Genomic DNA, 15,285 nt, shown 5'->3' on the forward strand with positions numbered 1-15,285 from the left:
TTTCCCCAAGATAGCTTAAATGCTTGCCATAAAAATCATCAAAAATAAAAGATTAAAACTCACTAAATGCCAGTATAAATGTTCTATTTATCAACTTTCAAGCAAACAAGTTTTATTTCCACCTTGCATATTATAAAAAGTCTAGGTTTGTAAAAAGCTGAAGGTTATACAAAGTTTATAAATAATCCTGCAAACACATAGTAGACAAGTAAATGTGCAGTAACTTTGAACATCAGCCATAAATCACAATTCTTTCTCATTCATGTGCTTGGTCATAGGTGCACTTACCCCAAGCATAAAGGTGGGCTTTATTATTTTAGTGTCCCACTTCCAACATTCATGTATTTTCAAACTTGATCAGGCAGAACTGGATTCAAGCGACTGATGGAAAATTTAGTATAAACTTACTATAGCAGAACCACGGCTCCACAGTTCCCAAATTTTGGCATGCATCAGGATCACCTTGAGGGCTTGTTAAACCAGAAACTGCTGGTCCCCAAACCTAGTATTTGACTCAGTAGGTCTGGGATGAGCCCTAAGAATGTAATTCTTACAACTTCACTTGTGATACTGTTGATTGAGGGACTGAACTGTGAGAACCACTGTACTTAGCACTCATGGTGTAATAACAAACCACTATGCTATTTCAGAAGTTCAAGTACTTGTGTGTAAAGATTAAGGCCTTCAACTTGTAACCTTAATTAGCAGTACACACTCTTAAACATCAGTTTTTTCTGTTGCAGTTGTTACTTAGTCCCACTTGGTGACTTGTATAATTTTTTGGTTATAAAGCCACAATATTAGCTATAAATGAGTATCTGAATTTGAACACTGCATTCTAGTATCTGATTTGCATAAACAAACATTAAAGGCTTCTATGGCCTAAATAATGTTATTTTCTCCTTAAAATAACCAGAAGAGGTGTTGCACCTGTTGTGAAAAAACTGAATAGCATCCAAGAGACTTAAACGTACAGAAAAAGTACTGAGTATTAAAAGAAGAAAAAAAGCCTGAAACATTATCCCTCCTGTGGAAGAGCAGCATCAACTCTTACCAGCCAAATGCGCTGTGTCGTTTGGGATTGTGCATTCCTAACATGCACCTGCTGATGTTGATTCAGTGGTCCTCAAAACTATTTTTGCATAGCAAAGCCTTAGACCAGTTTTTAATGTTTCCATATAAGTTTCTATTAGTTTTTTTTTTAACACAGAAACAAACACAATGTTTTAACTCATAAACATTTTCATTAAGGTAAAAAATAAAATTTTTAACCGTGCCCTGTCAAATTCATACAATTAAATAAACATAAAAGTCACTGTGGGGGACAACCCAGCAGTACCCTTGGCAAACACCTTCCGAAGAACAGCAATTTTTACTGTAGCCACCCAAAATTCAGATCTCCCATCCCTTTGGCTATTTTTATCACTTCAAACTTAACTCTCAAAAACAGAAAGCTCTCCTTACTGGAATCACAGCTGAGGCTGAATGTGTTTCTTGAGAAACATGAGCATACTATTTAGACCCAAATACTTTCATAAAGGACTTTCTTTCTAATAACAAAACCTATACACTGCTTTACATCAGTTTCAATGGGAATAAAAGGGAGTAAAAACAGCATTAATTATTAGTGGTTTACAAACCTGTCAGGATGGCAAAAGTGATTGTAACCTGCATAAATAATACACTCAAGAACATTCCACACTCCTTTGTGGTTACAGCAATACAGTTTATAAAACAAAAATCTGATTATTCCCATTAAAGTCAGCATCAAAAATTAGTTTTGAGAAAGAAGATGAAAGGAGCATTCTCTAACTCCTGGATGCCAGGAAGCAGAGTTTTTCAGAATCAAAAACAAAGAGAGCCCTAATTAAGAGCAAGGCCCCACCCCTCAGGGGTCACAGAGTTGTTTCTTTTGCTTTAAACTAATTCATCATTTTCACATATCAAAGAATTTTTCTTTACCCAAAATTAAAGAGACACCATAACACTTCAGAAGTGCAAACACCCTAAGATAGATCAATACCAAGATCTACTCAAGGATTTGCTATTTAGGTATAGTTAGTATAATTCATACTTAAAATCACTTCATAAAAATAACCATCCAAATCTTCCAAACTCCATTTTCTCCTTCAATGATCACCAAAGCAATCTCTATTGTTAAGATTCTTCACTGCTTGAATGTAGAAACCGCTTAGTAAAATTCTCCAGCTGGTTTTCAAGTTGAACAGCTTTATTTCTAATTAAAAAAAAAATGAATAAACACCAATCTAATTATCATAAAGGTCAATGAGAAAAAAATGCATCCCATCCAAATCTTGAAAAAAAAAAAAAATCACTAGTCAGCTGTTGCTACATTTATCTGAATTCAGATCCACTCTTAAAAGCATTTACTATATATGCTACTATAACTTTGTAATAAACACAGACTCAGTCCACTGGCCAGGAAAGATATACTGAGATAAAATCTTTAACAAGAATGAAAAGTCTACGCATATGTATACCTATGGCTGATTTATGTTGAGGTTTGACACAAACCAACAAAATTCTGTAAACCAATTATCCCTCAATTAAAAAACAAATTGAAAAATTGAATAAAGAAAAAAAAGAATGAAAAGCTTAAGAGACAGTGGAGTCACACTACCTTACAAGGAAATTATATCCTAAGTCACATTAAGACAATTGTTCCTGAATTCCCTTTAAGTATAAAACATAGAATAAATGATTTTATGTGTACATACAGTAGCTGGCAGATGTCAAAGGACCATAGTTGCCAAAAATATATATTTTTTTAATATTAAAAAACTTTATATAAAGAAACTGAATGCCTGTAAAAAGAGGGAAAGCAGGTCTGTGTCTCCATGCTCATCATGCGCCACAGTGCACACACGCTTAAATGAGTCTGTCTCTTTCCTTCTTGGTCTTGTGATGTATGTTGCTAAGTGGATATTGTCAAGGCCATATAATTTAAACGTGCATGTGAACTCCACTGTATATTTCTTCAGGAAATGCTCCTGAGATATATAAATACCAATAATCTATCAGTTATTTATTTTTTTTAACTATAGCAAGATGAAAAAAATAAAAACCTACCTCAGTTAAAAATATTTTTTTATTAAATACTGTTTCACCAAATTTGAAAGGCTGTATTTGGGATGATCTAGCTTAAAATAGGAGCAATGGAACACATGAAATTCGCTTGGGTGGGGGGTGGTGTGTGTGTGTGAGAAAGGATGTTGGGGTCTAAGTCACAGGCAGTCACATTTTCAGAAACTCTGGAACAGAAACTCAATGAGAATGTGACTAGTGATCAGACTGAAATAAACATGCATGGACAGACTGTGTGTGTGTGTGTGTCTGCCTGTCTGTAAGGATACTGGAGTCTAAGTCACAAGCAGTCACGTTTTCAGAGACTGTGAAACAGAAACGCGATGAGAATGTAACTGCTGATCAGACAGATACCATGGACAGATCCTTGTGTTCCAAAATTCCGGTCACAAGGACAGTCTCTCCAATTTGCAAACATTGCAAACTGTTTTCATACAGGCAGCTGTATGAAGCATGTGCCCTGGTGAGTAGTAGCAGAAATGAAATGATGCTTAGTGAGTCTTCCAGACTTGTAGCTGAGTGAGCTAATACATAGCAAATTAAGAACTGTCAACAAGTATAGACCTTGTGCTAATACTTCTGGTCTTGACTCCCCAAAGCAGAATTTATTTAGGGTCCAAAGAATCCATGGCTAATCATATTAAACCATAATTCCACTTTATATTAGGATATCTTGTTTACTTCTGCTGCTTCAAATTTAAGTATACCTAAGAGTCCCCACTGAGAAGAAAAATTATGAATTTTAGATATATAGGACTGAAAACTCATAATTTTAATAACAGAACTGCTCTAAAAAAGGACAAATATAGCTTAACACAGGGCTCTAAGTCTGGATCTAAAAAATCCCTTTAAATTCATATTTTTTTGCTGTTGAAATTAGTTTTCACTGAAATTATAAAACATATGGAATTAAATATGGAAAATTATAATTAAGCCAATGCAGAAAGCCAAAAATTTTAACATAAATTTGCTAGCAATTTTACATAATTGTATTTTGGTCATGAGACCAGTAAATGTTCATATTATTGAGAAGAAAAAGTTCAAATACCTTAAGAGCTTTGAATTGTTTTGTATTTTCTCCAACTGATCTATTTCTTTGGATAATCTAGCAATTTCTTCTTCTAGATGTTTTTGTGTAATATCAACTTGTTGGCACAGGCGAGCAAAGGTGGTTGCCATCTCCCTTAAAATAAAAAACAATTTTATCAGCAGTCACGAATGTCTTTTTAAAATGAATAAGCTTTAATCTAAAGCTTACATTAAAAAAGGATCACAAGATTAAAAAATCCCTAAGACATAAGGTATCAAAGAACATTGCTAAGAATGGTGTGAGGGAGGGTAGAGTGTATGGTACTTGTAAGCTTAATTTGACTGTGGGCTTGATTTCATCTGGCCTCAAGACAAATGCTCAACAGGTAATAACTACTCTGCCATTTTGTTGTGAATGTGAATAAGCTATAAAAAAGGCAAAGGTTGGGTATATTTCTTCAGAAGCATAATAAGCCTTACTCTCATCCCCTACCTATAAGAATAAATTACTGAAAACAGGAAAGGAAATTTCATGAACTTCTGTGACTTAGTCAAAAATACTTTATAGCAACATTTAACTACATTTCTAGAGTTAAAGGGTGTATTTGTGTGCTAGTTAACATGTGAACTTTGGCAAATATTGTGTGTTTGCTATTGGGAGCATGCCTAGTAGGTGTGTACCACTGGACTTTGACAACTTGTTTTTCTCTGCAACTATTCTCTTGCCCATCTTCATCTTTCCCATGGTCTTTCCCCTGTCCCATCTCTCCTCATCTGACCAAATACCAAGATTAGACAAATGAAGCATCTATTTTAACATTTCACTACATTAATATTTGGCTAGTATTATATTAACTGGAATAATTATTTGAAGTTGCCTCTGTTAGAGTGTAAAGTCATGTAAGAAAGAACACAAGTTATCTTTAACTTTTAATTTACCATAACTTCTAGCTATAGTTATTGTCACATGGTAGGTGATTAATAAATGTTTGATGATGATGAATGGAAAGCTTCATTCTGTTTTTATGAAATGTAAACCATGACTGATTTCTTTTGGAGGTCTACGTCATCCTCATTAATATAAATAAATCAAAATTAACACCATTAAATAAAACAGGAGCTCAATAAATATTTGGGAAATGAATGGACTAAATCAGTGGTCTCAATTCTGTGACCTCGTTGTTTTCATTCCTTACAGCTCTAAATAGGTTAGTACAGGCTCTGATCTTGTGTTTGAAACAGTTTAATCTTCTGGCAGTTTTTTTCTCCTGAGTCTAAACCACTTAACACACTATACCACTGCTAAGTTATCTGATCTAGAGCTTAATGTTAATGATGCCACTCCCAAGATTCCTGATTATCCAAACCTGTCCTATTGTTAGGCTTACACTCCAATGGACCCCTCTTTTTTTTTCCCCCCCAATGGACCCCGCTTATGTACACATCTGCCACACGGAAATTGTCTCATGTTTCTGAACACATTCCTTTTTTCTCCAACTTCGTGCTTTTAGTTTGGGCTCTTTTCTCTGTCTCCCTCTTTCTATTCTGCACATTCAAATCTCATCAGGCTACCTCTCCTCCAGGAAACCTTTACTGATCCACTGTCCTTTATGCTTTAAGATTCTAGAGTCTCACATTATGAAGCTCTCATTACCTATCATTTTTCATCTTTTTTTTAATAATTATGTACATGTTGCTTTTTCTACTAAATTGCAATTATCTTTAGCTCAGAAAACTTTCTAATTCAGCTGTAAGTAGCACCCTAATGCAGAATACTATGCATCAATTTGACTGGGGTCCTATGTATTTTTACTAAATTAACAATAAATATTTGAGTGTATGGTACTTGAGTGTATACATAAAAGATACTCAGCGGACCCAGGTATTTATTATTATAATAAAATTCTCTTGAATTTTTAAAAAAATCATGCCTATAAATCTGGGCTGTAATAGTAAAAACAAATTACATTCACTACCATGTATTTATTTTGAGCCCACTGTTTGATTATTCTATTTTTTCCATTTTGGTGGCAATTATAAAATATGTCCATGTTGTGCTAATTCTTATAAATCTGGGCTGTAATAGTAAAAACAAATTACATTCACTACCATGTATTTATTTTGAGCCCACTGTTTGATTATTCTATTTTTTCCATTTTGGTGGCAATTATAAAATATGTCCATGTTGTGCTAATTCTTTGAGTTGTACTCTTATTTGTGCATTTCTGCATGCATGTTATACTTCAGTAAAGCTTTAAAACAAAAATACAGATGAATCTTTCAACTTACTGTTGTACTTGATGGCTGCAGTTCGCACTTGTGAAGCTAACGATCATTTGCAGTTTTTCAGTTGCATAATTCACAAATTGCTGTTTAAAGGCTCTCTCCTTGGCACTGGTGGTCCAAGTGAGCCTTTCATAAAGATACAAAGCTCCATACATACTTAATGAAACAGATATGAGTTTCCAACCTACAGTTTTCCAAATCTGTAAGATAAATTCACAGCTTACTTTGAGAAAGAAAGACACTACTAGGGAGACTGTACTAAAAGGCACTTTAGAAACTGCATTGGCTCCATACAGATCCTTGAGTTAGATCCATTTTTTAAAAATGTATCTTCCTACTCTATAAGAAAATATGAAATTACTGAAAATCAAGTTGAAAAAGGAACAGCACAGAAATAGCAGGCAAGAACTTTTATAACCTGCCAAGTATTTGCTAAGTTGATTTAATGTATCTCAAAAAGGGATGTTAATTTTTTTAGGTCAAAGGTTTAAAAAAACAAACTATATATAAAATAGATTTCCCTGGCAGTCAAGTGGTTAAGGTTCTGTACTTCCACTACAGGGCAGTATGGGTTTGATCCCTGGTCAAGGAACTATAGGGACTCCCCAGGTGGTGCAGTGGTAAAAGAATTTGCCTGCCAATGCAGGAGACACATATTTGATCCCTGGGGTCAGAAAGAACCCCTGGTGTAGAAAATGGCAACCATCCCAGTATTTTTGCCTGGAAAATTCCACAGATAGAGGAACCTCATGGTTCTTCATGTGGTTGCAGAGGCAGACATGACTAGGTGCATACACACACACACAGAACTATGATCCCACATACCACGCAGTGAGGCCAAAAAAAAAAGTAGCCAACAAGTACCTACTTATAGCACAGAGAACTATACTCAATATTTTATAATAACCTATAAAAGAATCTGAAAAAAGCTACACATATATGTGTGTGTGTGTGTGTATGTGTGTAACAATCACTTTGAACCTGGAAACAGAAGTAAATATACCTTTCTTTTCCTGATCTAGCAGGTAGCTTTGCAAAAATTTCAATTTTAATTACACCAAAAAATACTGTTTCTAAAAAAAAAAAGTACTGTTTCTTACCACTCCTCCAACAACAATGATGCCCATAGACGTTCTAGATGTGAGAGAGGCTAATGTTGTTATTAGGGTAACCATGAGTTCTTCCTGTGATGCATTATCTGGCGTTGCTGGATTGGAAGGAGCAGTGGGAGTGGAAGCTAAAGATCTGGGGAGCTGATAAGGTTGAGGGGTAAAGAATTAAGTCAATTAAACAGCTCTACATGGAATAGTCATTTACAAAATTCTATTATATTCTCTTTTAAAATTACAGCAGTAAAACTACAAAAATAATGACTCCAATTAATGCGTTTACCATAAGTACACGAAGAAAATAAAAATGGTCTGAAACCATAAAGGACAGATTTTTATAATATACAATGAGTCTATCTATAACAATAGGCCCTCAAGTCTCAAGAGAAGTTAAAACTGCATGTAAAATTTTTTTCACACCAAAAACACAATCTTTTAAAAAAATATTGGGTTTCAAAATTAAAACCTTGAGAATTTCCTTGTGGTCCAGTAGTTAGGACTTCACACTTTCACTACCAAGGGCTTGGGTTCAACCTCTGGTCAGGGAACTAAGATCCCACAAGCCATGTAGCCAAAAATAATAAATAAATAAATAAATAATGAAAGTATAATAAAATCAAAATTAAAACCTTTACACTTTAAAACATACCATAAGAAAATTAAAAGGCAAGTTACAGACTAGAGAAACGTAAATATTTTGAAATCATGTATCTGATAAAGACTTATATCTGGAATATATGTAAAGGACTCTTAAAAGTCAGTAAGAAGCCAAATAACCTAATTTAAAAATGAGCAAAAAATTTGAATAGACATGTTACAAAATGAAATACAAGAATAAGCATATGAAAGGATGTTCAAAATCATCAGTCACTAGCGAAACACAAATCGAAACTATCAATACAATGAGATACAACTTTGTATCTGCCAAAAAAAAGCCTTGATTAGAATATGGAGAAACAGAATGTTAATACGTTGCTGATGGGAATGTAAAATGGTGCATCTGCTTTGGAAAACAGCTTGGCAGCTCCTCAGAAAGTTAAACATGGCCTTACCATATGGCCCAGCAATTTCATTCCTAAATACTCAAGAGAAATGAAAACACATGCCCACATAACAACAGTATATGGGTATTTATAACACCATTATTCATAATAGCCAAAAAGTAAAGCAACTCAAATGTCCATCAATTGATGAATGGATAAATAAAATGTGTGACAGCCAAGGCGGAATACTATTCAGCAATACAAAAGAAATGCTGAATCCTGATACATGCTACAACATTCATATAGTATGATGACAAATCTTGAAAACATTACACTAAATGAAAGTAGCCAGTCACATTTTGTATGATTCCACTGATAGGAAATGTCCACGGAGAGCAAAAATAATAGCTAGAGAAATCTAACTAGCAGTAGGGCTGGAGGTGGAAATGAAGCCTGACTGCAAATGGGGCACAAGCATATTCTTGGGGGTGACAGAAATGTTCTAAAAGTAGACTGTGGCAATGGTTTTAAAATCCTCTAAGTTTCTTGAAAAATTACTGAGTTGATAAATTCAAAAACGTTTTTTTAAATGATTAAGATTAGAAAATTTACAAAATAGAGTGTCAAAAGTGAATGCAGAGTAACCTACAACAGTATTGAATGAAAATTTGAGGATTGGATTTCCCTTAAACATAGTAGTATACCTAATTCTGAAATGGCTCTATATCATAAATATTACCTACAAATAAGCAAAGCTGACACAGCTAGTTCTACAAAGAAAATCACACAAATGAAATAGAAAGAGACTCTCAACAGGTAGAATCAGATACATACCTGTACAGTATAACAATAACCACCTAATAAAAAGTCTACTCAAATAGAAAATTTTTTTAAAAGCCTACCAAAAAAAAAAAAATATATATATAGATAGATAGATAGATAGATACCTGAAAGATAGGCTCTGATAATCCTAGAAGCACCCGCTGAGCATTCGTAGGGCCCAAGAAACGATGGACAAGAGAAGACCAGCCCAGAGAAAAACGAAATACAATATCCTCTTGAAAATCTGAACATAACTTGTGGCAATTTAGGTCATAGCTAAGATCAAATTTCTTGCAAGGAACCAGTGTATGCAGTTTATTCTGAATACCAGCTGGAAGTAATGGCTTCAAATTTTCTATAAAGAACCAAATTATGATACTTTGGTTAACAACAGTAAATAATGTTTTACAATTTATAAGATATCTAAAAGACATTATAATAAATCTTTTATCACTGAAAAAAAAAGAAAAAACTACATATGAACTTGCAGACATAAATATTACCAATAATTTCTTGCTGGGATTGAAGCATTGAAGCGTTGACTTCATTGGTGCACCGATCAGCCAAATTTCTTCCCATTCCATCTTCTATGTGCTTATTTAACTCCTGTTAACAATGGTAATAATTGCCCACATTATTTTCTTCTCTAGAACATATACATACTTCATAAAAATGCTAAAAAATAGTAAACACTAAAATGATTTTATTCTTTTGAAGTGTATAATTTTCTTGTGTATTTTATAATTTACATTTATTATAAGAATGCACAGGAGAGCTAACAGTTTAATCCTGTACTGATTGCCATGAAGACACTAAAATGACCAAGTCACTGAAGCGTGGACTAAGACTCGGTAAGACAAGTAAACTGTATCTGAGTAACATTTAACTACAATTTAACTTACATTTTTATATACTTTCAATACACTTGGAGTAGGATGAAACTCAGAACAAAATTCATCAACCAAAACAGAGAGTCGACAAATTTCATCTGTCATCGCACATGAAACCTGGAAATACAAAAAAATCAGAATTAGAAAATTTAAACAAGATGACTGACTACTCAAAAAAATCAAATTGAAAAAACTTAATATTCTTTTAAAGTAACAGATGGATAATATTTTTAGCACTATCAAAAGTATTTTCATTCTCAGATATTATCATAAAGCTAACGTTACCCACCTTATTTGCAACCTCCTCTGTAACCTCCCTGATTTTTTTTTTAACATCCAGTGTTAAAAGGTTCATCTGGTTTCGGATAAAGTCCAGTCTATCAATTTGGTCTTCCCTCTCTTCTATTGAATAAACCCTATTATAGTATGAAGAGTAATTAATATTCAGGATACATTTAAGTCCTAAAGAAATTAAGGAGACACTCACTTATATATTGAACCATCTGTTAGTGTGATATAAGAAAAAAAAAAACCCTTTTATTTCAACATCTAAGAGGGATTCAAATAATATTTCACTCATAAAATGTTTTATAGATGACTGGATAGAAACTGCTATCTCTCTGCTCCTGTGGCACCTGAATCCCACAAAGGATTAATAAGGATTCTAAATCTCCACCCATTTCACAGATACAAATATTCAAAATAGAACTAACTCATTATTGAGTCTACTTAATAAAGCACCCTGAAAGCTCAATCCAGTCAGCTGCTAATTTTTGTTAGTTTCCTTGGAATACAGTCACATGCATTCATGTACCTATTGGGTGTAATTGGCTGCTTTTGCTCTAAAACTGCAGAGCTGAGAGCTGCAAAATAGACAGTATGGCCCACAAAGCCTAGAATATTTGCTATCTGCTAAATTTGTTAACCCTTGGATGATACAGGAAAACAAAAGCCTGAGTTTTTTTTTTAATATCATCTTTAGCTAAAAGAGTTACAAACCATCCTCAATTCACATCTTTTTTTTGGTGCCAGGTTTATTTCAATGTTTATATTTAAAAAAAATTAAGGTCAATCCAGTGGACCAATACTTACTTTGGCTACCATATAATATAGCAACTGAGCCCAACATACAGAAACACTGTGACAAGGCCAGCGATCAGACTCTGGGTTCTGACCCTTGTGTTTAATATGCTGCAAATTCTCTAATTTTATACACAATGCATCCTGCAAAAATGCCAAAATTAGGCAACAGACCTAGATATGAATGGAGTTTTCTTCTCAGCAAGATCGGATACATTTAAAATTACCAATTTTACATCGCCTTGGACTTAATCTTAGACACTTTATATCTTTCCACTGATTGGCTTAAGTTCACTTAAAGGTTCAGTTGAGGCTTATCATTATGCCTGTAACATCTAATAACATCTTGATCTTTGTTTCAAGTGTACTAAGTTTGTGAGAACTACCCTTTTCTTTGAATAGTGCTGGTTTCTGTATTCATTTTCATTGTTACAAGGCAATAAATGGACTAAAATACTGGTACTACAGTATGACATATGGAATAATGCTTACCAAATTCACCTTGTGGCTGGCAGGTAGTACCACCTTGCTTGTTTACCAGCTGATATAAAACCACAACTAGCATAAAAGAGTGATTTCAAGGTTTCAACATATGAATAAATAAAAGATGAGTGATAAGTTGAATGTAAAAAAAAAAAAGTCACCTGTTTTGAACTTCGAAAAATTCCGCTTGAAGAAATGGCTCTTTCACTGCTTTAAAGATATTTTCAAGTCACTCAACATTTAAAAATCACAACTCATACACCCGAATACTGAGACTGTATACTGAGAATGTAAATAATGTGTTCAAGGTTGTAAAAAAAAAAATGCTTAACAGTTTCAAATATTCATTAAAAAACATGCAAGTAGGCATCAGCTAAACCTATCAGGCTGATGTTAGTGTGAAAGGTATTCAATAACAATAAAAATTTTAGATCAATCTTTTTATACTGACACAAAAATAATCGTTATTTTGCAGTAAAATGAACTCATACCTTTTCTCTGCTGCTGCCACGTTTATTGAATCCATTATGTTTTTCACAGTTTCTAGTATCTGTTTAGCTCTGATAGTGTGCTGTTCAAACTTTGTTTTCACTGCTGACTGCGAGATACACTCCTGCGAGGGGCCCAAGCCATAACACATTACTGTAATTCCATCCAAACATTTTCAGGAATTTAAACACAAAAACTTGCTGTTCATATTAACCAAAACAGACACAAGGAAAGAAAATAAATGAAACATAAACACAACTTAAAGTTATAAAGGTTAAAAAAAGTCAAGGATTCAAAAGTAAAAAAGCTTTAACAGCAAGTTCATAGCTTTGTGTAATTTTACACAGTAATGTGCAATGGATCTTTGACTATACTATCTTTAAAAGCAAATTAAAAAGGATACTATTTTCAATGTTAAAAAAGATTTCCTATTAGAGTACTAATTTTACTTGGATCACCTTTAATCTATTTCTAGTTCATCTATCTTGATCTTTTTTTTTTTTGATCTTTCTCAAATTTGTAATTGATCACCTCATAAAGTTCTTAAGCCATGGAACCAGAATTCTACATTGAAAAAAATTAGTTGAATGATGTCACCTAAAATTCATAAAAGAACTTCTACAGAGTGAAGCCTGAACAAACGGAAAAATACTCTTTTAACACTACACAACGTAGTATTTTAAATTGTTTATAGAAAAATTTCTATTTTTCTAAGATAATCCCATTATGGTCATGGGACAATATAGCATGTGCATACAGGTCAGAATGTACGTTATCTCATGTTTTACTTTCAAGTTAATTGCAGGTCTTAACTTACTAACAGTTGTACAAATCAGTGTTTCATGACCAGTATTTTTTACACAGAGAATAATACATCAAAATGCATCACATATGATCATGGATATTTCTTTCGTGAAATTGTTTCAATTTCAGTATGTGTGCATACTGCTTGTTATTTAAAACATTAACTGTGATTCATCACTTAAATCTTTGCAAAATTATTAAACTAAAATTGGCCTTTCACTTTTACTTCATAGAAAGTCTAATTCTATACTGACATTAACATCTGAAAACAACTGCAAGCATCTATAGAGAAATGGTAGCTGGTCTTCGAACAATCAAGAAACACTCATCTGGGTCACAACATCAATAGCCACAACAGATGTTCTGTAGGAAACCATGTTTATTTTTTACAATAAATTTTTAAAAGGATATACCTTCCAACTCTCTAATATTTCCATGAATTTATTTTCTTGAGCTTAATATAAAACTGGTACAAACTGTGATAATTACTTCCTAAAGTAATACTATTCTTTATCAAAATAAATAGCTTTCAAGTTTTAAAGGTAGTCAATACCCTAGCACTGTTACTCGTTACCTTGAAATCATTAGTATATATATTCAATTCATGTCCTATTTATAATCTATGTTAAGCCTTCACATCTATAAATGATTATTTTGTTCACTTCACTTTACAGAAAGTGAAAGTCACTCAGTCATGTCCAACTCTTTGCGACCCCATGAACTATACAGTCCATGGAATTCTCCAGGCCAGAATACTGGAGTGTATAGAAAACAAAACATTCATTTCTTTAGCTCCAGGGTACATGAGGATAATTCATTTAGCTAATAGTTTCCTTAACTCAGAGCCCACTACTTTTTTTCAAAGCATAGTCTCATTTTTGCTCATCATCAAGCTCATAAGTTTCTCAATTATCATTAATCTTGAAAAGATTAGTGTTAGGAAGTTAAGAGTATTACTGTTTTGTACATGCCAGAGCAAAAACCACAAAAAGCTATATAACATCAAACATTTAAAGAGTCAATTGCTTAATTTTTAATGACCAAAACAAAGCTTTGAATTTACTTTAAATAACTGTCTCATTAATTGCCAAATTAACCTTTACAAAACTATAATAAAAGAATAAGAATATTTTTAAAAGAAAAAAAGTTAAAAGAAATTCTATGTTCCTCGATGAAGCAGATCTAGATATCAGCAATGAAGACCCCAAATTTGTAGATAACAGCACAGTATTAGAGCTAGACTAGACAAAAAGGAAAAATCTCCAAGTTATTACAAGTTACTCTTTGATTCAAAAATATACAGTAGTGAATATGTAGAAAGAAGAAAACAGGCAAGTTTTTTCCAATTAAAAAGTATGCCTCACTGATGTTCCCACTGATCAGAAAAATATAAAAAGTCAACTACAAAAGGAATACTCTATTCCAAACAAAGTATAGGGAATGCTAATTTAAATAAAGCTTCTTTACTGAACCATTTCTCAGAGTCCTGTATACACTAATATACTTATGAATCTCCATGGAGGTCACATATAGCCTGCAGTAGTATCCAGACTTATTTCATCAGGAACTCTGCTTTCATAAGGTGAAGTTTAAAATGCCACACCAGATATTTTAAATTTCATCTTATCAGAATATGCCAGAGGCTGCTTGAAAACTTATTAAAGAAGCAAAACAATAATCACATTTCAATTAAGATTTTCTGACTTTCTACTAACATCTAAAGAAAACAGCTGACAACTAGTCATACGTAGTTACAAATTTGTACATATTAATATTTATGTGTAATTAAAACATAAAACAAATCTGTCAAGTCCCCTTGATAAAGATCCCAAATACCCAATAACATGCTATTTACCACTCCAAACGTGTTACTTGGAAGTATTTTAAACTGACAGAAGAAGTGCAAGAAAGAACACCAAGATACAATATACCTTTCAGCTTCTTCTAAATCAAATGAATCTCAAGAGGTCAAGAGTAAAGATCAGATTGTTTGATAAAATGATGAACTTGGTACAGTTTTTCTTTTCACAAAAATCATAAGACTACACACACACAAACAGAAATCAATTCTGTAAACAGAAAATGGGCATTTAAGGCCACATGTCATCACAACACACACACACACACACACACACACACACACACACACACACACACACACACACAAATCAAGAAAAGTCATATGGGAAGGATCAAAATATCTGA

General features: G+C 33.2%; 1 protein-coding gene across 1 annotated transcript in view; it reads right to left on the reverse strand.

The window, feature by feature from the left end:
- Window positions 1–79: 79 nt before the first annotated feature.
- MFN1 (mitofusin 1) overlaps window positions 80–15,285 on the reverse strand; it is a 34,860-nt gene continuing 19,654 nt past the window's right edge. Inside the window, exons 10-18 of the mRNA XM_065942777.1 lie at window positions 12,279–12,400; window positions 10,514–10,640; window positions 10,237–10,341; window positions 9,838–9,940; window positions 9,460–9,689; window positions 7,521–7,673; window positions 6,424–6,620; window positions 4,154–4,288; window positions 80–2,236 (exon numbers count right to left, since the gene is read on the reverse strand). Coding sequence (XP_065798849.1) covers window positions 2,158–2,236; window positions 4,154–4,288; window positions 6,424–6,620; window positions 7,521–7,673; window positions 9,460–9,689; window positions 9,838–9,940; window positions 10,237–10,341; window positions 10,514–10,640; window positions 12,279–12,400 — 1,251 coding nt within the window. The 3' untranslated portion in view covers window positions 80–2,157. The remainder of the gene's footprint in view (window positions 2,237–4,153; window positions 4,289–6,423; window positions 6,621–7,520; window positions 7,674–9,459; window positions 9,690–9,837; window positions 9,941–10,236; window positions 10,342–10,513; window positions 10,641–12,278; window positions 12,401–15,285) is intronic.

This window comes from Muntiacus reevesi, chromosome 8, assembly GCF_963930625.1.
Source record: "Muntiacus reevesi chromosome 8, mMunRee1.1, whole genome shotgun sequence".
Taxonomy (NCBI): domain Eukaryota; kingdom Metazoa; phylum Chordata; class Mammalia; order Artiodactyla; family Cervidae; genus Muntiacus; species Muntiacus reevesi.